Raw genomic sequence first — 26,264 nt, 5'->3', positions numbered from 1 at the left:
CTCAAATGGCCATCACTATTCAAAGGTAAAGTGGGACGGATACTCACCAGCGAGGTCTAAAGATAACGTCACATACTTACGTCAGTACTTTCGCCAATTTATATAAAAACGTTCACCACGGCCCCTAGGAGTGTTTCAGATGTACGTACTAAACTATTATGAAGTAGCATTCAGCACTAATGCTTCACACTTCTAACAAAAAATGCGTAATTTCAGCGCAGCTAGGGTCCGTCAACAAAACAGGAAATACATGCGTAGAATGATACTTAAAACCTAATGAAGTACGTTTTAATGAGAACGGTGTGAGTTTGTCGTCGGCAAAGTCAGATCCACATACCCTTAGAATTTCCTCAAGAGGGCGCTCTAACTTTACGAACCTCATTGAACTTCACAGCAATCCAGCTACTGCACTGAGCCAGGATTGTACTGCACTAAATTTGCAGAAGATCGCAACGTGAGTAGAGTAAGCTTGGTATTTAACCAGTACATATGAAAAATGTATTATATACCATTCAACGGTATTATATACCAAAGCCAAGTACACTTCAACTAAGCATATAGCACTTGTCACTATTTTTATCCAGTTACGAGGGGAGCGAGCTAGTTAAGTAAGCTCAATAGTTAACTAGCTAGGCAATTTGTCATAATGTTGCGCATTTGTACCACTTCAGATGACATAGCTAATAGAAAATTGGTTATGGCGGTAAGAGGAGCAGGTCAGAAAAAGAGAAATTAGTAGACTACATGTGTTTGATGTTCCATGTTCCAAAACTAGATAACACGTGTGATTAACTTAGCAAGCTAGCTACAATTTTGATATACAGTAACTGATTTAGATGCACCTACGCAACGGAAAATGGCGGAGTGAATGGAACTACGTAAATGGCCAGGATAGAAAGGTTAACCAGGACATGAGAAAAAGTTAGTAATAACAAAGTTAAGGTGGAGAGGGAGATAGTGGCGTAGGGAGGATGACTTTAATTGTAGCTAAAGGCTCAGGTTGATAGATTGTCGACTTCTACCAAGGCTTCCTGGCCAAGAGGACTGGGGAAGTAAATTCGTTTTGGGGGAGCGAGACGTGTGTATGCGTAAGGGTTTAGCTGTAATTGAAATGATAAAGGACAGTACTCTGTGAATTTGAATGATCCGTTCGCTTCTGTTGGTTGCGTGCAGTGTCCAGCACAGGACTGCTATACATTTCAATAGTGTGCATGCATGGTGTGTTAAGAATTATTAAGTGTATAGCGCGTCAATTTAGATTCACTCCTAGGGCTCTGTGGTTATAGCTTCACTGTAGAATAACCTTTTGGAATGTTCTGAATGACAGACTTATCCACTCTCTTTTAGTGATTGACAGTGAGTGAGTGAGCGAGTGGATTTTTGATTTTTTTAGGCTCTCACCTCCAAGAGCCCTGTTTCCCCTATAAAATATCTACCTAGATATTCGCCAACAAACAGGGGTGCCCAAGGCAAATATTAGTCTGTTCTAGTACTGTTTCTGTGCATTTAATCCAATCTTGTATGTGAAATCCAGTTAGATAACTTTAGAAAGGATCCAGCTAGATAAATGCCCCAAAGGATTGTGTTGGTCACATGCTCTAGATTTCAGCTCTTTCCTTAGTCAGGTAAAACTAGTCATATCAACATTTACTCTAAATGTCAGAGGCTTGGAGAATGCAGAGGCTTGTTGAAAGTGATCTTTCAAGGATTACTCTGAGGACTTTACCTGTTACTGATGTGGAATGATTTGTGGCATTGTAATGGCAACATTAAATTCCTCAGGCTGGTATTATGTGACATTTTGTAGTCTTTTATGAAAGCGTACAGAGAGTGATGGGGTGCCCTGAAGGACAGCTGCAGACCTGACCTCTTGTCTTGTCTCCCTACTGGAAGTGAACCAATACCTGAAATTACTTGAACTTGATTCATTAAATAATCTAAATACAATTGTAATTATTACAATTTGGTTTGCTTAGTGGTTCTAAGTGTTTAGGCAATATATTAAGTTTTGTAAAATGTACTGATGTACCGTAAGTATATATTATTTATGGTTTGATCAAGTAAAAACATTCTTCAAATAACGCAATGCTTGCTGGCCTACGGTGGTCCAAAATTAAAAACATGACGATGATGTACTTCTGCATCTCCCCCACTGTTCTCAGAAGGCAAACTCTAGCCTTCCACACATTCTTGTCCAAATAAAGCATGAACATACCCCAAAAACATATCTACGAGTAATGACAGTATGAGTAATGTGTATGTAGCCTAGTCCTAGCACCCACAACTAGTTTCTGACTCTATGCTTTATGGTTACAGCAGGCCTTGAAACAGCCTCTTATTTGATCACCAGTTTCAGCCTTTTGGGTAACAACCACAACATTTACGGGAAACAAGCTGGTAGAAATTAAATGAAACTTTACAGATAAACATATTTAGTCCTTTGTTATACTTGACATACCCTCCTTTAATCTGCCTTGTTAAGTACATGACATTTCTCTTTGTTTGTGTTTGTATTTTAGGTCCCTGGAAGAGTGCCTGACATCTGTTGAACGAACCACCATGGTGCAGGAGAGTAGGGATGGCTTTGGTGAAGCCGTTGTTCACCCAGCCACTCAGCAAAAAAGACCAGCGGTAAGATCACCACTAATGCCCACCCTACACCCCCCTACTTCCTCAATGTACAACCTACTGTAGTGTGTTAGTTACACCTAGCTCCCTTACTTCTTCCTCAATGTACAACCTACTGTAGTGTGTTAGTTACACCTACAGTGGATATTAAAAGTCTACACACCTCTGTGAAAATTCCAGGTTTTTGTGATATAAAAGAATGAGGCAAAGGTAAATCATGTCAGAACTTTGTCCACTTTTAATGTGACCTATAATGTGAACAATTCAATTGAAAAAAAAACTGAAATCTTCATGGGGGAAAATGAAAAATGAAAACCTTACAATAACCTGGTTGCATAAGTTTGCACACCCTCTTATAACTGGGGATGTGGCTGTGTTCAGAATTAATCAATCACATTCAAACTCATGTTAAATAGAAGTCATTACACCCCTGCAATCATTTAAAGTGACTCTGATTAATCACAAATAAAGTTCAACTGTTGTAGTAGGGTTTTCCTGACATTTTCTTAGTTGCATCTAAGAGCAAAGGCCATGGTCCGCTGAGAGCTTCCAAAGCATCAGAGGGATCTCATTGTTGAAAGATATCAGTCAGGAGAAGTGTACAAAATAATGTGGGGTGATCTGAACAGGGCTGTGCACAGGAGATGTCCTCCCAATCTGACAGATTTGGAGCGCTTTATTGCCACGTCCAGATTTGGAGCGCAAATATTGCCACTTCAAGATGTGTCATGCTAATAGACTCCTACCCAAAAAGACTGTGATCTGTAATAAAATCAAAAGGTGCTTCAAAGTATTAGTTTAAGGGTGTGCACACTTATGCAACCAGGTTATTGTGAGTTTTTTATTTTTCCCCCTCAAAGATTTCAGTTTGTTTTCCAAATGAATTATTCACGTTATAGGTCACATTAACGATGGAAAAAGTTCTGACATGATTTCTTTGTCTCATTCTTTTACATCACAAGAACCTGGTATTTTAACAGGGGTGTGTAGACTTTTTATATCCACTGTAGGTCCCTTACTACCTCCTCAGTGTATAACCTACTATAGTGTGTTAGGTACACCAAGCTCCCTTACTACCTCCTCAGTGTATAACCTACTATAGTGTGTTAGGTACACCAAGCTCCCTTACTACCTTCTTAGTGTATAACCTACTATAGTGTGTTAGGTACACCAAGCTCCCTTACTACCTCCTCAGTGTATAACCTACTATAGTGTGTTAGGTACACCAAGCTCCCTTACTACCTCCTCAGTGTATTACCTACTATAGTGTGTTAGGTACACCAAGCTCCCTTACTACCTCCTCAGTGTATTACCTACTGTATTGTGTTAGGTACAACTAGCTCCTTTACTACCTCCTCAGTGTATTACCTACTGTGTTGTGTTAGGTACACCTAGCTCCTCAGTATCCGGGAGTTCCTTCGATGAGGCAAGTTCATAAACGCGAACTGTACTTTATTATTCATTACAAAACAATAAAAGAACATAAAACTCTTCATGGCTTATTTCTCTACTAAAGCACATTGTCCCTGAGCTCACTCATTTGTTTGTTAGTCCCAGGATTGGTATTGATTAGTTGATCAGTCCCAGGTGTGTTTCCTTCTGGTAATACAGTTTATTTATTGGATCAGTCTATGGAGTATTAATGGATTAAACTGTTTTTTTTTTTTTTTACAGAGTAGCTTTTTTTTTTTAAAGCTTTCGCTACAGTGACCAGCTTGTTGTCTCACTCTGTAAGCCGCTGCTCAGTTAGCTGTTCTGCTACTTGTACATGAAGGAAAGTTAGAACCAACAGGTTTTTGTTTTGGCTATTGCAACGTTAATTAGATGAAAACCCCAGAACAACACAACAGGTTTGTCATGTTTTTTGGTTTTCATCAGGAGGGGAGAAGGTACCCTACATGTCCATTAATATGCAACGAGACAAACAGTCAGTAGCAGTTTAATGGACAAACATTAGCTATTTCCAGACGGTCCTATTTAGCAGTTCTGGTTGTATAGTGTGTCAGAGTAACTGAATAGGTGACGTCATGATAGTTTCACCCTGCTTCAATCTGTCATCTGTCTCGCTTGTGTTATGTGGGTTTCAACAGGCACACGGCCCTCATTATGTTTGGTGAGTGTAACTTCTAATTGCTGCCAAGTTTTTTATTTTAGCTGTTTAGAATATGAAGCTTCGGCAGCATCAGATGGGATTGTTTGAGGGTTCAGAGGAGGCTTCGTGTAAAACAGTGCATGCAGGACGTGAGCCGGATACTTAGCTGTGAGAAATCCGTTTTTGAAGGGTCCAGCAGAGATGGCAGAATGTCTGTATCCAAACCCATGGCCTTGTCTATAAGCTGTCCGCTCCTATTATGGGTGCTAGTGGAATTTATGTACACAAGTACATTCACCCAGGCAAGCCAATCATCTTTCTCCAGCTTGGCTGTCAGCTAGACAAATGTACACAAACACACACACTCAAACAAACGGCACAATACATGTGTATTTGGAGTAGACAGTGTTATTACTGTTATTATATTACATTGATTAGGTCTCACTGATGGTAAGGATGTATTGTAACACATTCTACAGCCAGTTACTGTTGTTGTTAGTACGCCACAGATCATAGGGCCTCTTATCACATACGTTGAAAATCCTGTCAATGGTGAGGACGTTGATGTTGTTTATGATGTCATGACGTTGTTGATGTAGCATCACGTGAATGTGACCTCTTCCTGTCAGTTGTCGTGGGCAGTGAGGATCAAGAAGAAGCTGAAGACTGTAACTCCCTACCTGGGCAAGTTCAGACCAACTGTGGGACAGTGCTGCCACCAGTGTACCCCTGACAGCCTGGTGAGAAGGGGGAGAGGGAGGGAGGGAGTCCTATAGTTGGTTGCATCTTATTGGTGTTTTTCCTTGTGTCCTGGTGAGAACTGGACCAGTCGAGACAGAGTCCTGACAGGAATCCTATATTTTGCTCCCTGTCTGCTGTGGTTTATTGCAGTTAATGGAGAGAGAACCACTACTGAGATGTACCCATTGAGAGAGTGGACCTGACACAAAGCCCATTAAGCACACACAGTCATGTCCTAATGAATGACCCTTTTAAATCTTTCTGTGTCAGTGTTGGCTGGGGGGCACATACAATTAGTTTGTTCACCTCGTGGAATGAATGGAACAGTATTAATCACTTCACACAAGTGTTGTGTAACCTTCCATTCACTCCGTTCCATTTCTGAGGTGTGGTACCGGCGCTGAAGTCGTTTACGGACTGGTCCCACTGACAAGGTTGCGCATGTTTCATGCTTGGGTATCCGCGTTGGCGTGTGTGCTGTATGTGTTTCAGTGTGTCTGTGTGTTTCAGGGCAAGAAGCTGGGACAGACCACGCCTTCTCTGGGCTTTCAGAATCTACTCCGTGTCAATGAGACGCACACTAGGTATAAGAAACACGGTCACACCCCTCAGTGGCCTTACACTGGTTGAAAACCCATTAGGATGTGACATGTCCACTGTGTTAGGTATCGTGGTTGATATGATGTGAGATGTCCACTGTGTTAGGTATCGTGGTTGATATGATGTGAGATGTCCACTGTGTTAGGTATCGTTGTTGATATGATGTAACGTCCACTGTGTTAGGTATCGTTGTTGATATGATGTGACGTGTCCACTGTGTTAGGTATCGTGGTTGATATGATGTGACGTGTCCACTGTGTTAGGTATCGTGGTTGATATGATGTGACGTGTCCACTGTGTTAGGTATCGTGGTTGATATGATGTGACGTGTCCACTGTGTTAGGTATCGTGGTTGATATGTGACGTGTCCACTGTGTTAGGTATCGTGGTTGGCTGGTCAGAAGAGTGTGCGGTTTGCTGTTTGTCAGAGGCTGCAAAGTATACCCCAGTCCTGCTACCGACAGAGTGGAGCGAGTCTGCCAAAGCAACAGGTGTGTGTGTGGTACAGACAGGAGGAATGTCTGGTGAGAGCACATAAATATATGTAACCATGTTGGATGCTTGTCTCCTGGGCTGTAATGATTCCTGTGCCTCTTTTTGTTAGTTTGCTGTGTTTGTGTTGTTGTTTTTAAAGGGCACGCAGAAAAACACATCTCAGGGAAATGACAGTGAAATCTGTGAAAAAGAACGGAGATGAGGAAAGCCATGCCTTCATTTAATGTTTGAAATCCTTTTTGGTTTGGTCTTAAGAGCCTGTCACTTTACAATCCCACAGTGTTTTACTGTCTTACACTACAACCCCATTTCCAAAAAAAGTTGCGTTGTAAAATGGAAAAAAAACAGAGTGCAATGATGTGCAAATCATTTAAACCCAATATAGTTCAACATTTGATATGTTGTCTTTGTACTGTTTTCAATTAAATGATGATTTGCACATCATAGCATTCAGTTTTTATTTGCATTTTATGCAGCATCCCAACTTGTTTGGAAACTGGTTTGTACAATAGTAGAATGGTAAAATCATGCAAATAAGCTTTATCTGACTTGGGATTAAGTTTAGGGTTGGAATTAGGCTTTGAGTTAAGTTTAGGTTAGGAGTTATGATTTAGTGTTAGGTTAAGGATAGTTTTAAAGGTAAGGTAATTGAGTTTTAGTTTAAGTTAGGGTTAGGGGAAAAAACTTGGCGGTCCTCACCTTGATGTTAAAACCTAGATGTGTCGTGTGTGTTTGTACCGGTGTGTTGGCACTCCAGGGTGCAAAAGGCTCTTTTCACCACTGGCACAGTACCAATGGGAGGAGTCACCTGGGAACAACTCACCCCCTACCTCCCCCTCATCAACACCTGCATTTCTCCATCGCTGCTACGGTGGGTCTGTCTGTGTCTCCATTTTGAAATGGGTCTTTGGAATGTCATTGTCTTTCCTGTCTCAGTATATTTGAACCTGTATTCCTAAATTCTGCTGCCTGTGTTTTTCCATAGATGGTGGAACTAGTTTGTATGCCTTTAAAATTCCATAGATGGAGCTAGACTGTATTCCTTTGAAATCTCTTTTTAATTCCATCCCCAGTAGATACTCTGTCATTGGAACTCTATTGTGGTTGTCTTTGAAATCTGTCCATTTCCTTCTGCCAACCCTTTTTCTCTCCGTTTCTCTCTCTCTCTCCTTCTCCATTTACCAACCCTTTCACACCCCCAATTTCCCTCTACAGCTGTCACCCACTCCTTTTCTCTTTCCATCTCATTTCCATCCTGTGTCATCTGGCCCTCTCTTATTTGTATCATTCTCTGCTTCGCTGCTCTATCTGTCACTCAATCCCATCTGCATGTAGTTTTTTCTTAATTATCTTACCTCTTTTTTCCTCTCTTTCTCCACCCTATCAGTGTCAACCTACTGCCTGTTTATCTATCTATCTCTATGCCTTTGTTGCCTATGTTTTTCTAATATATCCATCCATCAACACCAGTGTCCTTAGAATTAGAGCTTTTTATAAACAGCTCATGTTGAAAGGGTGGTTATGAAATGCAGTAATGGATTTTTTTTTTAGCTCAAATCCAGCTTTTGTCTGTCTCTAGGTTTGTTGGCTGGGTGATACTGAAGGTGTTTGGGTCAGTGTTCTGCAGTATTCAGGTCAACCTCAACCACAAGGCTTTCCTCCACAGAGCCTCACAGCAGGTATACACACACCATTACAATTGACTGTAGCATACAGAATAGGTCACACTGTCATGCAGAGTTTTCCTGAAGGTGTGATCGTCTTTAAGGCTTTATATCAAATTGGTAGCAATTTAATTTATGAACCTAGCCAAAAAACAGAATGCAATGATGTGCAGATAATTTAAACCCTATATTCAATACCAAATAGCACAAAGACAACATATCAAATGTTTAAACTGAGAAATGTATGCCCACTCTGAAGCCAGCAACATGTTTCAAAAAGGCTGGGACAGGGGCAAAAAATGACTGGAAAAGTTGTGTAATGCTAAAAAACAAACCTGGTCGGACATCTCACAGCTTATTAGGTAATTGGCAACAGGTCAGTAACATGATTGGGTATAAAAATAGCATCCTAAAGAGGATGACACATTCAGAAGTAAAGATGTGGATGGGTTCACCATTCTGTGAAAGACTGCGCAGGCAAATAGTGCAAAAAAGTAAGAATGACATTTCTCAATGTAAAATTGCAAGGAGTTTGGGGATGTCATCATTTGCGGTACGTAATATCATTGAAAAATTAAGATAATCCGGAAAAATCTCTGTATGCAAGGGACATGGCCGAATATGACCGTGATCTTTGGGCCCTCTTTGGGCTCAGGAACACTTCCGAAAAACATTGTCTGTAGTACGTCGCTGCATCCACAAATGCACGTTGAAAATCTACCATGCAAAGACAACCATATATAAACAAGATCCAGAAAGGCCACAGCCCTTTATGGGCCCAATCTCATTTAAGTGGAATGTGGAAAACCGTTCTGTGGTCTGACTAATCAAAATGTGAAAATATTTTTGGGAATCATGGACACAATCATGCTTGTTATCAGCGCACAGTTCAAAAGCCAGCATCCGTGATGGTATGGGGGTGCGTTCATGGCCATGGCATTTGTTAGTTGCACATCTGTGAAAGCACTTTTTAATGCTGAAAAATATATAGGTGCATCTAAAAATAAAATAAACATGGAAAAGTTCCTTTTTTTTCTGTAATTCAAATCAAGTGACACCTTCATATTCATTACACAAAGTGAAATTATTCAAGCCTTTTGTGTTTCAATCTTGATGATTAAGGCTTACAGGTCGTGGGAATTAGAAATCCAGTATTTCAAAATATTAGAATAAAGAATTTACATTGCTGAAATGTTGACCTGAGAAGAGCTCTAATCAGCTAATGAACTCACTGAGCCTTAAATATCTGCCTGCTTCAGTACACACAACTACAATCATGGGGAAGACTGCTGACTTGACAGTTGGCCAGAAGACACTCATTGACACCATCCACGAGGAGGGTTAGCCACAGAAGGTCATTGCTGAAAGGTCTGGCTGCTCGCAGTGGGCTGTATCAAAGCATATTCATGGAAAGTTAACTGGAAGGGAAAAGTGTGGTAGGAACAGGTGCACAAGCAACAGGGATGAATGCAGCTTTGATAGGATTGTCAAGCAAAGCTGATTCAAGAACTTCGAGGATCTTCACAAGGAGTGGACTGAGGCTGGAGTCGCATTCCTAGTGTCAAGCTACTCCTGAACCAGAGACAACGTTAGAAGCGTTTTACCTGGGCAAAGGAAAAAAAGAACTAGACCAAAGTCCTCTCTTCAGTTGAAAGTAAAATTAGCATTTCATTTGGAAATCAAGGTCTCAGAGTCTTGAAGATCAGTGGAGAGGCACAGAATCCAAGTTGCCTGAAGTCCAGTGTGAAGCTTCCACAGTCAGTCATGATTTGGGGTGCCATGTCATCTGCTTTTGTTGGTCCACTGTGTTTTATCAAGTCCAAAGTCAATGCAGCTGTCTACCAGGAGATTTAATAGCACCTTCATGCTTCCATATGCTGACAACTTTATGGAAATGCTGATTTCCTTTTCCAGCAGGACTTGGCACCTGCCCACAGTGACACAATGATTGGTAACTGGTTTGCTGCCCATGCTATTACTGTGCTTGATTGGCCAGCCAACTCGCCTGACTTGAACCCCATAGAAAATCTATGGGGTATTGTCAAGAGGAAAATGAGACACTAGACCCAACAACACAAGAGCTGAAGACCGCTATCCAAGCAACCTGGTCTTTCATAACACCTCAGCAGTGTCACAGGCTGATTGCCTCCATGCCACGCCTCACTGATGCAGTAATTTTGCAAAAGGAGCCCTGACCAAGTATTAAGTGCATAAATTAAAATACTTAAAAAACATTTTGCAGGTGTTTTGAGTTTATTAGCTGATTAGACCTCTTTTCAGGTTGACGTTTTTATATTACACATTTCTTTTATTCTAATATTTTGAGATACTGGATTTTTGATTTCCATGAGCTGTAAGTCGAAATCATCAAGATTAAAGCAAAATAGGCTTGAAATTTTTCACTTTGTGTAATGAATCATGGTATCACTTTTTGATATGAATTATGATAAAAATATTTGTTTTAATGCTCCTGTATACAGGTTTGGGAGCAACATATGCTGCCATCCAGATAACATTTTTCAGGAAAGGCCTTGCTTATTTCAGCAGGACAATGCCACACCACATTCTGCATGTATTGCACCAGTATTGCTCTGTAGTAAGAGTCTTGGTGCTAAACTGGCCTGCCTGCAGTCCATTCCTGTCCCCTATTGACAACATTTAGCGCATTATGAAATGAAAAATACAGCAAAGGAGTCTCAGAACTTTTCAGCTGCTAAAATCCTATATCAAGCAAGAATTTCACATTCAAATCTACAGCAATTGGTCTCCTCAGTTCCCAAACGCTTACAGAGTATTGTTAAAAGAAGGGTGATGCAACACAGCGGTAAACATGCCCCTGTCCAAACTTTTTTTGAAATGTGTTGCTGGCACCAAATTCAAAATGACCATGTATTTTTGCCGGAGCTCGTAAGTGGAGCCCGCCAAGAAGAGCGAATGTCTCTTAATGATTGACTGACTCAGTGACTGACAACCCTGTTAAACAGCCTAGTGGTTAGAGACGCGGACCTGCAACCAATAGGTCCTGCGTTCAAATCAAATTATGCATTAGGATTTGTTCAAGATGGATAACTTTGCTGGCTCCAACCTTCAGTAGCTATGTTATCATAAGCCTAAAATATAACTGTTTATATTGCAACTATTTCTGGTGGATTTTTCAAAGTACGCATCCGTGCATTACTTTTGGGGTAATATAGGCTAGATAAAAACCCCCACTAAAAGAGCAGGGGTTTCCACAATTCTCTCAGGTCAGTTATCACCTATATTGGTAGTTATTGTATCAATGTCATTCACAAATGAAAGAGAAATGAATGTTTTTGTGCAATGAAATAGCTTTGGCTGTTTTAAGTTCATATTCATTCTCGCTAGAAATTTGTTTAAATCTTATGACTATTCCAAGTAGTAAGTAGATACTAGTAGACCTATTACTGGCTAATAAGCTGTTAAAACAGCCAGTGGCAAAAGCCATACATTTCATAGATGCTATTTGCGGTGGAGGTAAACTTAATAAGAAACGTTAGTCACAATGCTTAATGGTGTCTAGAGAAGTATTCAAATTTGGCATGGTGTAGTGGTTTAACTTTTTCAAACGTGGTGTAGTGGTTAAAGACATAGCCACTCACGTGGGAGACCCGGGTTTGAATCCAGTGAGGGCAACAACATTTATCACTTAATAGCGGGCCGGCTGAACTAGGCTTGCCTGGTTCCCAAAACCATAACATTTGAAATGTTGTTTTTGTACAATTTTTTTTTTTAATATAAGGGTAAATGATTAGCGCATCATTGCATTCTGTTTTTATTAGCATTTTATTCAGCGTCCCAACTTTCTCGGAAATGGGATTATAGTCACAACATGAAAGGCATATGGATTTGGAGTATTTGCCTCATCCACACACACAGTCCAAAATATCAAAGAGAAAATCTAATCTACAAATTGTTCTAACTACGAAGACAAAACAAGTATTCAACACACTTCGTCAATATTTGGTAGAGGCACTTTTGACACTTGTTGGGTTCTCCGGATGGTTCATCACGTGGAATTGAACCGATATTTAATGAACGGGCAACGTGCATCCGTAGGCCATAATGACACACGTTAATCTCTACCCGCACAGCAGAGTGGTTGAATTTCTGACTCTCGTCAGGAGTGTGTGCAGCTACTTTGAGGTGGGGTGGGGGCTGCAGAACCCCAAAATGCATGTGCCAATTACTGTATCCACACACTGATCAGAAGGTGTGTGTGGAATGAAGTATATTTGTGTTTTTCTATTCAGGGTCCTCCCCTGGTGTATGTTTTTGTGCCTCAGAGCGTTGTGGACTATGCGCTCATCCCTATGGTTCTCTTCTGTCACAACCTCAGAGTTCCCTACACACTCTGTCACCTACAGATACACAACAACTGGCTCAGGTAAAACACATTAGACCCCAACCAGAAACAGCTGCTGACAAAAAGTCTGATCTGGAATGCTACCACTGGAGGTTGGACCGCTGAAGTTGCTTCTTATCATCTGACTGATATAACCTGCCCCTATAGGTCAGTCTTGCAGAGACTTGGTGTGGTCCTCCTGCCTCTGGGTCCAATTACAGAGCAGGAAGCAGAAACAGACTGCCTTTACTCACCAGTCATGACCTCCGTAAGTTTGTCTCCATTACCAATTTGATTCGCCAGGCCTTCGTATGTATCGGGGGGAGAATTGGAATTTGGGCTACACACATACACACTCTGTCTTTATTGCTTTCTGTGGCACACTGATGGCAGCTCTTCAATCAGAACCCAGCCTGTCCCTGTCCCCAGCCCACACTCTACCCTACTCCAGCTCTCACCCTGTTCCCATTACCAGCCGGTCGGAATCTCACTAGTGGGCCTGTGGCGTCTGTGTTGGCTGGAGATGGAGAGAGGAGAAGGTGGAGAGAGAAAGGCAGCTGTGTGTTTTTGTTTTGGTGATGTGTGTGGCAGGCTTTAGCCCGTTGTGTCTATTTTCATGAGAAGGTGATTTGCGTATGTGTGTCCTTATTTATAGAGGCCTGGGGAAGTGCTGTGGGTTGACTCACTCCCTCGCTGTTTCTTGTCACTTTTTTTTTTTGGCCTGTTTTATTTTCCAATGTAGCCTTGTTCACCTTTTTTTCATGATTAGCAATGTTTATGTAAAAACTACTGGCCGCTGAGTTGCCACCAATTTAATAGGGGTGAAATCTGGAGTACTGAGACAGAACACACCCTGTGTTTTTAGTTTTTAACCTATTGTAACACTACCAAATCAGGTGTTGCCCAACCTTCAGGTTTCTGCTTAAAGCTCAATTTAGTGTAGTAGAGTACAATGATTAAATGTAAACTGATTTATAGTTAACTACGAACAGTACTTTAATTGAAATTAAGATTTTCGACTCAGTCCACTCGACCGAGGTATCATGGCCCTTAAATTTCGCCCCCTAAAAATACCACCACAACTGGCAGCGTCTATTTGCAGGCCATGTAAATCTAAGTAGAAGGTTGCTAGACTCGTAGTTGTACCATCTCCTACCATTGTGTTCTTGATCAAGGCACAAAGTACACAATGAGTACACTACTGTATAAACACGTTAGCCCTTCTATGGATGACTGCAAAGAGTGCAGGCATTTGATCCAACCGTGAATCCCATGTAAGCTTTTCAAGCTATTGTCATTTTGTTGATGTTGAGGCATAAATGCGGTTAGAGTTGGGGACGTATTCTACATTTCTGTAAACAGTACTGATGAATGGTTTGCCACAACAAACTATATGTGTATTTGCCAAATTATTTCCAAATTAATTATTATGCAACAAATGCATAAGGTAGAGAATGGGAGCTATTGTTTGTTTTTTAACACGCTGCACAGTGTGCACTCTCAACCAAGACATAGCGACTGCTACTTTCCAGCTTCTTTCTAACACTTGTGGCAGTTTTTGTCTTATGTGTTTATGAAACTGTTTCAGTCCTATATGCTGTTTGAACAAGACACTTTACAACAACTTTGCTATATATAAGCAGGCTTGGAATTTAGTCATTTTAGGTGGCAAGGCCACTTGGCCTTCAGTGTCACAACATCTTTTAGGGCACAAAGGCCACATGCCAGGGCACAAAGGCCATTGAGTGAAATGAGAGGATTTGGAGTTTACAAATAAGCAACTTGAACTGTTGATTAAAAATAAACATCTGTAATATCATAATTTGAATAATAACTTAATATAACTGATATGTTTTTTCCACATAAGTTCAATAATCATGTTTTAATCCTTGAAGTCACATATACTCCCCCCTCATAATTTTTATAGATTCTGGAATTTCTTTCGTTTCATGAATTCACATGACAACAACAAACAGGCAACGGCATTGACAGTTATTAAGTAATGTTAAGGTTAGCTAGCCAGAAGGCGAACATTACATCAGATACTTCGTGTTTTACTTTTGCGTATCACAATCACCTGCGCTAATAAGTAGAACCTAAATGATTTTATCACACTAAAGTTGCTGTCCGAATCATCGACTGTACTTATTATTATATTGCAATACCTAACACTAGAAAAGCAAAAAAATACATAAAGCAGCTAGACACTGTGATTACACATGCATGTTTGAGCTAGCATTTGAGGATTGTTAGCCAGCCTGAGTGGCACTCACTTTTGATATAAAAGACAACCAATCTTTTTGCAAATAAAATGAACAAATCTGTACACTGTGGCAATACGACCAAATAATTCCCATCTATATTATGATATGGACTATCTCTTCAGGTCGAAGAATTGCATTTTCTGGCTTTACTATTCTAAATAACGTTTAATTTGGACTAGGGTGGTCCCGCAGTCTAAGCTGCTACCTTAGGTTCGCAAAAATTGCCTGACAAATCTATGCAATTGGGACTTTGTGAGCACATTGTGGGTCTGTTACAATAATTTAGGATTTGATGAATATCCCATTTAAATGTGTGCTAATAATGTTCAATGTGTATGTACGATACGTTTCAATGTCATGGATTTGTAATCAGCTTTAAGACATTGGTTGGAATCAAGTGCAACCCTTTTAATCAACATGCGTTCTTGGTGCCTTATCTTTAGTCAGAAGGTTTGGATGGTAAAAGTCATGGTTTAGTGCGTTTATTTGTGTTTTTTGAATAAGCTTGTTATTTGTTAAAGTCAACAGGCAGTGTTTCTGGTGTGTTTAAGCAATCTGGATGTTTATTGGCTGTGTAAGTAAGCTGGTTGTTTTATTACCCGTCTGTTGGTAAGCTAGTTGTTTATTGGCTGTCTGTAAGGAAGCAGATTTTTGCCTGGCTGTACATCAGTGTTAATAGACCTTGTTTATTGAGTTCATTTCTCTAGGCTGCTCTTCCACTGGTCTAAGTAATTGAATTCACTCTGAGAAGCAGAAACACGATTTGAGGCTTTGGAAGCATATACTGTGGATTTTGGTGATTATTCAGACCCCTTTACATTTTTCACATTTTGTTGTGTTACAGCCTTATTCGAAAATGAATTAAATTGTTCAATCTGCACACAAGCTTTGTCAGGTTGGATGGGGAACGTCGCTGCACATCTATATTCGTGTTCGATTGGGACCACTCACAGACATGTCTCACAGCCACTCCAACTTTCTCGACTGTGATTCCAGATGTTGTCCTGTTGGAAAGTGAATCTTCGGCCCAGTCTGAGGTCCTGAGTACAAATGATAATTTTCATCAAGGATTTTGTCTTTTGCTCTGTTCATTATTCCCTTGATCCTGATAAGTCTCCTAGTCCCTGCCACTGAAAAACATCCCCACAGCATTATGCACCATACTTCACCATAGGGAAGGTATTGGCCCATTGATGAGCAGTGCTTGGTTAGCTGCCTTTTGGCATATTCAGTGGGATGTCTTGTGCCTTTTACTAAGGAGTGGCTTTCATCTACCTTAAAGCCCTTATTGATGGAGGGCTGCAGACATGGTTGTCCTTCTGGAAGGTTTTTCCATCTCCGAACAGGAGCTTTGGAGCTCTGTCCAGGGGGTCATTGAGTTCTTTGTCCCCTGCCCGACCAAGGCTTTCTCCCCTGATTGCTCAGTTGGGCCAGACAATCAGCTCTAGGAAGAGTGTTGGTGGCTCCAAGCTTGTTCCATTCAAGAACAATGAAGGTCAGTGTGTTCTTAGGGACCTTCAGTGTTGCAGAAAGGTTTTGGTATGTTTCCCCTGATCTGTCTCTCGATACAGTTCTGTCTCTGAGCTCTATAGACAATTTGTTTGATCTCATGGCTCGGTTTATGCAATGACATGCACTGTCAGCAGTGGAACCTTTTTTATAGACAGATGAGTGTGCCTTTCCAAATTATGTCCAAGCAATTGACCACAGGTTCTCTCCAATGAAGTTGAACATCTCAGATTTGATCATTGGAAACATGATGCACCTGCATACAGAGGGTCTGAATATTTATGTGAAGGTGAGATCTGTTTTTCTTTTTATAAATATGCACACATTTCAAAACAAAAAAGAAACAGTTTTTGCTATGCCATTACGGAGTATTGTATGTAGATTTATGAGTGAAAGCAGTTTTCCCATTTAGAATAAGTGTGTAAACTATCAAAATGTGGCAAAAGTAAAGGGGGTCTGAATACTTTCACTGGTCTTTCTTACTTACAGCTCTCCATCTCTTAATCCCTAGTTAATGGGTTAGCACTCACCCTCTCTGTTCATCCTCCCCTTTTCAATAATCACCAATGCCTCGTCCACTTCTCAGTAGGGAAAATGCTTTAAAATAGAAGCATCCACTATTCACCACTCTTCAGTGTCTACTTTTTGTATTCCCCTCTCCACCTCTGGTCCTCCACCCGACCTTAGAGGTAGCCATTTTGCTGGGCGGTGTAATCTATTATACCCCTGCATACCAAACATGCCTCTTTGTCCAACGCTGTCTGTCTGTGTCTGTAGTTGGTTGGCGAGTTGCTGTGTGAGGGCCAGGCTCTGAGTGTGTGTGTGTCGGGAATGAGCGGGCACGGAGGGCAGTGGCTGGCACGCATCAGACAGGCTGTGACAGAGGGACTGGTGCCGGATGTCCGCCTGGTACCAGTGGGCATCTCCTACGACTGCATCCCCAGCACCGGCACTCCGGTACAGTATAGAACAGTTGACCCACTTTGAGATGGTTCATTTTTTAAGGTGTTCTTCATAAAGCCCCTCCAATGTTGTTTCTTGACTAGTTTGTCAGACGTTGGCTTTGGTCATGTGTTTCTAGAGTGGGCGGGTTAATAATGTTCCCAGTGTCTTATTGTCCATTATACATGTGACTCAGAGAACAAACACATTTCATTATATTGTTCATTAAAAGAGACCGCTCTTAATTGTTATTGCTGCTCTGGTGGGAGAGCTCATTATGATATAATCATCATGACTCATTCATCTGCACGTATTCTACATTTCTTTTATTTTCCATTTCACTATCACTCCCTCACATACAGGATCCTTAAGCTTAAAGGCACGAGGTGTGTAGTGTACAGCCACTATACATAGGCCATGTGCATTTTAATGTACAACACATTGCCAAGTGCTTGAGTATAGCCCTTTGCTGTGGTGTTATTGTTTAATCACTACAGGCTTCCCACCCACACCAAAGTCCCCATTCTATTCTCCGATTCCAACAGTTCACCCATGTGGTTTCATATATAGGACTTCACGCTGCATTGATCTTAGCCCTGAGCTATATTTGTAAAAACCTGGGCTAACGGACAAATAGGACGAAACTTACTTTCTGTATCTGACAGGCTACCGAGGTTCTGTTTTCTCTGGCATGCGAATGATGTTGAATGTACGTCACTGACACAAGGCTAGTGTTAGTTTCCCGAGATTGAGTGAACAACATTTTGACATTGGATGTTCAAGATGCCCATTCTGTCGACATGGGATGACCAAGATGCCCATTCTGTCGACATGGGATGACCAAGATGCCCATTCGGTCGACATGGGATGACCAAGATGCCCATTCTGTCGACATGGGATGACAAAGATGCCCATTCGGTCGACATGGGATGACCAAGATGCCCATTCGGTCGACATGGGATGACCAAGATGCCCATTCGGTCGACATGGGATGATCCAGATGGCCATTCTGTCGACATGGGATGATCCAGATGGCCATTCTGTCGACATGGGATGATCAAGATGGCCATTCTGTCGACATGGGATGATCAAGATGGCCATTCTGTCGACATGGGATGATCAAGATGGCCATTCTGTCGACATGGGATGATCAAGATGCCCATTCTGTCAACATTGCTTTGGCAACTTTAGAACCCACACAAAGGCAAAAGCGTCAATATGAAAATAGAAACATGAGGTCAGAGAATGTGACTAGTTTCACGTTTTGACTTTCGAAATATTTCGTAGATTTACTTGGTAGCTACTTTGCTCAGATAAAGATAACACAACAAAATATTGCTGCGTTAAAGGACCGAAACAGAGCTATGGTGCTGCTGTTGGTAATGGTACGAGCCACAAGCGTATGTAAAGTAGGTGAAATTGCAGCTTCTTGGATTGGACAATAAACATTCTATGCTGTTGTTCTTGACCACAGTGTCGCCCCAACCCCGTCTCAGTTCCAAGGTGTTGCGCTGCTGTATTGTTGTGCTGGGGGATATGAGGAATGCACTTCTAACTTTTCTCAGTTTCCTCCAGTTTTAAATTTTAGGAGGAGATGAGGTCCTGGTCCACACCTGCGGATTACCTGGTTTTGGGGGCCTCCTTTGCTGTCCCTGTCCTTGTCCACCTGGTCATACTTCTGACCTAGTCTAAAATCAAATAGCCTCTGGAATTAAACCAGAGAAATGTATTAATTATTCCAATTGGACTCTTAATATCTCACCCGGCACAGCCAGAAGAGGACTGGTCACCCCTCTGAGCCTGGGTCCTCTCTAGGTTTCTTCCTAAAATTCGGCCTTCTTAGGGAGTTTTTCCTAGCCACTGAAATTCAACACTACTGTTGTTTGCTCCTTGGGGTTTAAGGCCGGGTGTCTCTGTAAAGCACTTTGTGACAACTGCTGTTGTAAAAAGGTCTTTATAAATAAATTTGATTGATTGATTGATTTGACCCCGTTTCACACTAGTCACTAGACTGGGTGATGCTGAAGATGTGTTCCTAGTCTCTAGACTGGGTGATGCTGAAGGTGCATTCCTAGTCTCTAGATTGGGTGATGCTGAAGCTGTGTTCCTAGTCTCTAGACTGGGTGATACTGAAAGTGTGTTCCTAGTCTCTAGACTGGGTGATGCTGAAGGTGCGTTCCTAGTCTCTAGACTGGGTGATGCTGAAGGTGCGTTCCTAGTCTCTAGACTGGGTGATGCTGAAGGTGCGTTCCTAGTCTCTAGACTGGGTGATCCTGAAGGTGCGTTCCTAGTCTCTAGACTGGGTGATGCTGAAGGTGTGTTCATATGCTCCAGGCTGGCGTGCTGTCTGCCCTCAGGTGTGTGTTCTCCCTGCTGTTCAGCAGGAGAGCAAGAGGCTGTGTGAGGATCCACCTGGCCCAGCCGTTCTCCCTAAAGGTATGTTCAGCCTTGTTTGGACCAGGCAGGTACTGACTGGCATGTTGTAGCTGTTGTTGTTCCTTCCTGGAGGACTGTGGGGCTTAGCATTAAAACAAACACTGTCCAAAAAAAAGGGGATTTACAAACACTGAGAAGCTTAGTTTGAAGTTTCTTGTGTACGTGCGCGCGTGGATGTGTGCGCGACTTCTCTCTCTGCACTGTGTGTAGGAGATGTGCAACACGGGGAGGTGTCGTGTGGATGGAAGTCGCCCCCTGCTGGAGCTCCTGCTCCCCACCATCCTACACAACAGGTTTGTTTGTTAGCAGTAAACATTCTGTCAGTTTGCATAAAGACAAACATTTCCTAGTCAGTGAGAAAGCTTTTTACATCATTGTCACCAAAGAGTAGGAGGATTGCAAAACATTTATAATTCAAGTCTTGCAGAAAGAGAAGATTCAGGAATAAATCACATCTTATCTCAATCTTTATTGTCCCTCGAAAAACTTGGAGGGAGGAGGGGAGAGAAAGATAAGAACCAGGAGGAGGAGTTGGCAGAGGGTGTCAGCACTAGGATGTCCATTCTGTTCAGGCAGGCATTAGATGCCTTATTGTCTCTATTGTTCAGAGCTTACAAAAACACACAGCAGTGAACAGGAGATGGTCAGCTTAGCTTGGCCCTGGTGGGATACGTGCGTGCGTGTGTACACACACACACACTTTTGATCTTAGTCTGTACTGTCTCTGGTTTATGTTTCCTGTTGTCTATCTGGCATCACTCATTTAGATCAGTTCCTGCTTTGAATGACCTGATTTAGTGAAAGGTCTTATGGCGTGCGTGCGTGTGCACGCGTGTGCGTACGTGTGCGTGCGTGTGTGTGCACCCATTCTCTCCCTCCAGGTCTGATAGGCTATTTGGCCAGAGAATGATGTCATGGGTCCTGCCCCCAAATTATGTGCCTGAGCTCAGCCAATCAGAGAGAGACCTCAGCATTGCCCTCACATTGCACCTTAGCTACTGTGAGTACTACACACACACCTGCCCATCTTCTGTAAGTGACTTATCAGTGCTTAAACCACGCCCTAAGCCATAGACTTCTCCTGATTCTCTGTTATACATTAGGGAGAATCACATTAGCCACCCACCCACCTCTTTGTCTTGGAAACATGTCATCTACCTTGTGTTGTTGCTCATTCTAGCCATTAGGTCCTGCATGGCAGTGATGTCCACTAGCCTTGTATCCTGTCTTCTACTGCACAAACACCGCAAGGTACCAACGCTGTGTTTGTATGTCCAAACTATGGTTAATAATGTGTTTTTATGGCGCTTAAGGATTCAGTTTAGGGTGGCACTTAGACCAGGTCACCATGTTACGCTAGGCTTGAACCAATGTGTTTGAAAGGGGAGGAACGCCTGTGTAATTATGTGATGCCTTACTTGCTTGAGCAGGGTTCAAAATGGTGCTCACTAGAGTCTTCATTGGAACATTGCGTGATAACCATACCCCATTCTCTCTACCGATATCTCTTGGAGCAATTTTGGCAACTCCAGTTCAGGCAACTATGACAAATATAAGCTAATAAAATTAGATGGACACATTAATTATCCACTGTGTGGATCCATCAACCAGTATTGAAATGAGACACTGTCGGTACAACAGTGTTTGGAGCAGAAATGACCATTTCTGAGCCATCAAAAATGTCAAGAATCCTAAATCAGAGTATACTGTTTTGCAATTATGGAGCAACACAGAGGAGAATTTACTATTATCATTGATTTCTGCACTTTCAATTTCAATATATCACAGACTCGGCCACACTTTGTGAACCAATCTTTTACCATAGCCTGTATGTAGACATGCCAAATGTTTCCCCTATGTCAGTACGGGTTTATAAGCAGAGATGTTCTAATAGCTTCGTTCACAACATTTTCTGAATAGAGCACACTCCTCTAAAAGCAGAACAAACATGTTCCACCCTGTTTCTTATACTTTCTTCGCCCATTTTCTGCATTGTTCAAACTGAACATATTGAATAACTCTCTGAATTGTTTCCAATCCAGTCTGAAAACACAGGCTAACAATACTAATCACACCTTCAACAAGCTTGCGGGGAAGGTTTCTTGAAATGTTACATCTACTAGAAATCTGATGATGGGCGCGTGTGTGCCTGTGTGAGACCATCAATAGGGGTTTGTTTGCTGATGTCACTGTTAGTGTCTGCCCCTTCTCACAACAAGCACTGTTCTTTCATTTTATTGGTGGTTAGGTGTGCTCAGCCCCTCCCTCTTTTCCCTCTCCTCCCAGGGGGTGTGTCTGTCTGTGTTGTGCCGTGATGTGGCCTGGCTGCTGGAGGAGGTCTTGTTCAGGAACCGAGATGTGGGCTTTGGGGGGAGTCTGGTTGGGGTGGTCTACCACGCTCTCAGTCTACTCGTCCCTCACCTCATCATTGCTGCCCATCCCAACGACAGGTGTGTGGATGACTATGCGAATGACCAAAGCGATTTCTCTGCTGACCTCCAGAGTGGCACGGGGGTGGGCAAGATAATCTAAGGTCGTTCGTCGAAGGAGTGTTTCCACCAATGCACAAACTCTGTTCACTTCCTGGTTGAGTGAGCTGTGTGAAATAAGAAGAACGGCTTGGCGGGATATTTGTCAAAGGATGTTTGTTCTGAGTTTCGATTATCTCTAGCAGGTTGGGAGTTACTGCGATATGACGAGGTTGTTATATTTCTAACTGTAATTGGAAATCACAAAATGTAGGATCAAATGACATCAGATGAATAAAACAATGTCTCTGCTCCCAGGTCTGATCCTCTCATCGCTCCCCATCCCTCTCTCTCCGCCACTCTGTCTCTTTCCTGCCACGCCCAGATACTCACACACACCTTCATCCAGGAGGCTGTAGGAGGTGTGTGTCTATCAGTTTGGAGATTTATTATTATTAAACCTTTTCCTACATTTGCTTGTAATAACACTGTGTGTCCAGCATGTGCGGTTTCGGCCATGCTCTATGATGTAGCAACCTGTGGCGGTGACGACTGGGTTAAAGGTCAACAGTACAGAGGGGAGATGGAGTTTGATGTGGCGCTGTGTCAGGACGAACTGACTGAGAGAGCCCTACAACTCACACACCTACTGCCCCCAGAGTATATACCAGTGAGTAATACACACACCTACTGCCCCCAGAGTATATACCAGTGAGTAATACACACACCGTCTGCCCCCAGGGTATATACCAGTGAGTCATACACACACCGTCTGCCCCCAGGGTATATACCAGTGAGTCATACACACACCGTCTGCCCCCAGGGTATATACCAGTGAGTAATACACACACCGTCTGCCCCCAGGGTATATAGCAGTGAGTCATACACACACCGTCTGCCCCCAGAGTATATACCAGTGAGTCATACACACACCGTCTGCCCCCAGGGTATATAGCAGTGAGTCATACACACACCGTCTGCCCCCAGAGTATATACCAGTGAGTAATACACACACCGTCTGCCCCCAGGGTATATAGCAGTGAGTCATACACACACCGTCTGCCCCCAGGGTATATAGCAGTGAGTCATACACACAACTACCGCCTGTGGACATACTATAATATTCCCTGCACATTTAGCCAGCCAGTCCAGCATATCATATTCAATAGATGGTCAATGGAGCAGCACAGCCTTTCATCTAGCCTGGTTCTATCTTAGCCAGTCAGCCAGACAGATTGGCTATGGAACGTATGCTCTCTAACTCTCCATCCTCAAAGGCTTTTAATCAAAGACATAAATACTAAGCAATTCTCCTCCCTTACTTTATTATCTCTCTCTTTCCCCGTTCCCTTGTCTTTTCTCATTCTATCTGTTTTTCTTTCCATCTGACATCACAATCATTCTCTCAGTTTCTGTCTTTGTCTAAGTGCAGTACAAGGCTGGTTATCTTGCTTTCTCATTGTCTATTACCTTGTAAATATCTGGTCCGTAGAAGATGTGGATGGGATATTGACGTCTGACCTGTAGGAGATGTGGATGGGATATTGACGTCAGATCTGTAGGAGATGTGGATGGGATATTGACGTCTGACCTGTAGGAGATGTGGATGGGATATTGACGTCTGACCTGTAGGAGATGTGGATGGGATATTGACGTCTGACCTGTAGGAGATGTGGATGGGATATTGACGTCTGACCTGTAAGAGATGTGGATGGGATATTGACGTCAGATCTGTAGGAGATGTGGATGGGATATTGACGTCTGACCTGTAGGAGATGTGGATGGGATATTGACGTCAGATCTGTAGGAGATGTGGATGGGATATTGACGTCTGACCTGTAGGAGATGTGGATGGGATATTGACGTCTGACCTGTAGGAGATGTGGATGGGATATTGACGTCTGACCTGTAGGAGATGTGGATGGGATATTGACGTCTGACCTGTAAGAGATGTGGATGGGATATTGACGTCAGATCTGTAGGAGATGTGGATGGGATATTGACGTCTGACCTGTAGGAGATGTGGATGGGATATTGACGTCTGACCTGTAAGAGATGTGGATGGGATATTGACGTCAGATCTGTAGGAGATGTGGATGGGATATTGACGTCTGACCTGTAGGAGATGTGGATGGGATATTGACGTCTGACCTGTAGGAGATGTGGATGGGATATTGACGTCAGATCTGTAGGAGATGTGGATGGGATATTGACGTCTGACCTGTAGGAGATGTGGATGGGATATTGATGTCAGATCTGTAGATGTGGATGGGATGTTGACGACATATGTCCAGTTTTGTAAAAAGTGTGTTCTCTCTCTCCTCGCGGTTTTTAGCCGTGTCAGTCATCTCATGATTTTGCTCTGGATGCAGTGGACACTCTGGTGCGCTGTGGCGTCCTAGTGATGGAGGAGGTGAGAACTCAAAATTGACAACACGCGCTCACCAGTGCCACCCAGTCATCTAAGTGCTCCCCTTTATATCCGTGAGTAGGTTCCCAGGGACACGCCGATCTGCGATTTCTGGAAGAAGCAGGGTACTCTGGCATGGAGTGCCACGGACGACCCCAACCACTCTGACTCTGAGTGTGAAGAAGGAGATGCACGCTGCTACAAGGCAAACACACTGCTACCAGTCAACTAAACTCACTGACTGAAACATTCTGTAACATCTTGATTAATGAAATCTCTCTCGCTGTAGTTGAGCCAGCCCAGCCAGTGTCCAGAGCTGCTGTTCTTCCTGTGCAGTCTGATGGCTGGCTACCTGAGGGCTCTGTGTTGGGCTACAGATGGACTAGACCTCCTACAAACCCCCCTACCTGGTGTGTGCGCATGCGTCTTCCTGTTTTACTAATTTACATTACAATAATAAACCAAGGAAAATCCTGTAGTGATGACATTTGGACAAGAAGCGTTATCTCCGGCATTAATGATTAGGTTTAGGCATAATGGCTAGGTTGTTAAGGTTAGGATTAGGGGATAGGTGTTTGTGCAAAATTTATTTTTAATGGTATCAAATTGCCAGTCTTCACTTTGATTATGTAACCAATATGGACACGTGAGACTTCCTCTAAGTAGCATGTCTCCCCCTACAGAGGCAGTGTGTCTGGCTCAGATTCACTCCCATCTGCGTGACAGTGCCCAGAGGGACAGGGGGCACTATGGTAAGATTAGAAAATTCACAGTGACACAGCCTCATGCTAATACATCAAACATTTAGCTTTTGAAAAACACCTCAACAACTGACTTGTCTGGAGGTTACACGCATGACTCGTACTCCGTTTCTACACGACAGTCACTAACACGTGTTAAGTCATGTATCTGTTTCGGAGCCAGTGTGTATCTGTGTGTTTCACAGAGAGCTGCTCAGCGGAGGTGGCACGTATGACAGTCAGGACGCTGACAGACCTGGGGGTTAGTAACAGTTAGTCTGCCTGTGTGTGATTAACATTTAACAGTGACTCACGGTGTGTGTGTGTGTGTGTGTGTGTGTGTGTGTGTGTGTGTGTGTGTGTGTGTGTGTGTGTGTGTGTGTGTGTGTGTGTGTGTGTGTGTGTGTGTGTGTGTGTGTGTGTGTGTGTTTCCGTCCGTTCGTCTGTTTTCAGGTGTTGGTTGAAGGGCAGCAGAGAGGTTGTGTATTCTTGGGAGTCAGCCAACTCTTTCAACAGACAGACAGCAAAAAGAAACTACGCAGTTTTGTCTCTCAGTTCCTCTATGATTAACACACACCACAAGACAAAGATCAAGCTGTGAAACTACAACTAACACGCACCACGAGACAAAGACCAAGCTGTAAAAGACCGTAAAGTCAGTTCAGAATTTTCCTTTGGCCAGCTATGTACACTGTTTATGTTGAATAATGACTTGGCCAATAAGTGTTCTAATTATTGGAGATGAGAAATGCAAACGAGTTGAGTTATTTTTAATATGCATTATAGTATTATGGAAATTCTTGCAAGTCTTTCTAATGTTCATTTCTTCATTAAATGTGTGTTTCCTATTCTCTCAGTAAGCTGAAGCCCCCCCAGTTCATAAGGAACAATACAGGGTCATAAAACAAACAT

The 26,264-nt window shown here is 42.5% G+C and overlaps 1 protein-coding gene across 4 annotated transcripts; it reads left to right on the top strand.

The window, feature by feature from the left end:
• Positions 1 to 227: 227 nt before the first annotated feature.
• gpat2 (glycerol-3-phosphate acyltransferase 2, mitochondrial) lies at positions 228 to 26,158 on the top strand. 4 transcript variants are annotated; one of them, XM_013136761.4, is made up of 23 exons: positions 228 to 454; positions 2,520 to 2,631; positions 5,350 to 5,460; positions 5,972 to 6,045; positions 6,442 to 6,552; positions 7,314 to 7,427; positions 8,136 to 8,235; positions 12,492 to 12,625; positions 12,752 to 12,851; positions 17,134 to 17,313; positions 19,633 to 19,734; positions 19,945 to 20,027; positions 20,616 to 20,734; positions 20,915 to 20,985; positions 22,021 to 22,184; positions 22,521 to 22,624; positions 22,703 to 22,872; positions 24,538 to 24,615; positions 24,695 to 24,817; positions 24,902 to 25,022; positions 25,296 to 25,364; positions 25,559 to 25,614; positions 25,806 to 26,158. In XM_013136761.4, the coding sequence occupies exons 2-23, from the start codon at positions 2,560 to 2,562 to the stop codon at positions 25,920 to 25,922; spliced, it is 2,373 nt and encodes a 790-aa protein (XP_012992215.2). In that variant the 5' UTR covers positions 228 to 454; positions 2,520 to 2,559; the 3' UTR covers positions 25,923 to 26,158. The 4 variants fall into 4 exon arrangements, with proteins under 4 accessions (XP_012992215.2, XP_019908496.2, XP_019908497.2 ...); XM_013136762.4 differs by lacking the exon at positions 228 to 454 and adding an exon at positions 860 to 921; XM_020052937.3 differs by lacking the exon at positions 7,314 to 7,427.
• The last annotated feature ends 106 nt before the right edge of the window (positions 26,159 to 26,264 follow it).

Source organism: Esox lucius, chromosome 13, assembly GCF_011004845.1.
Source record: "Esox lucius isolate fEsoLuc1 chromosome 13, fEsoLuc1.pri, whole genome shotgun sequence".
In the NCBI taxonomy this organism is placed as follows: domain Eukaryota; kingdom Metazoa; phylum Chordata; class Actinopteri; order Esociformes; family Esocidae; genus Esox; species Esox lucius.
The sequence above is the reverse complement of the archived record's forward strand: the minus strand, read 5'-3'. Positions and strand labels throughout refer to the sequence as shown.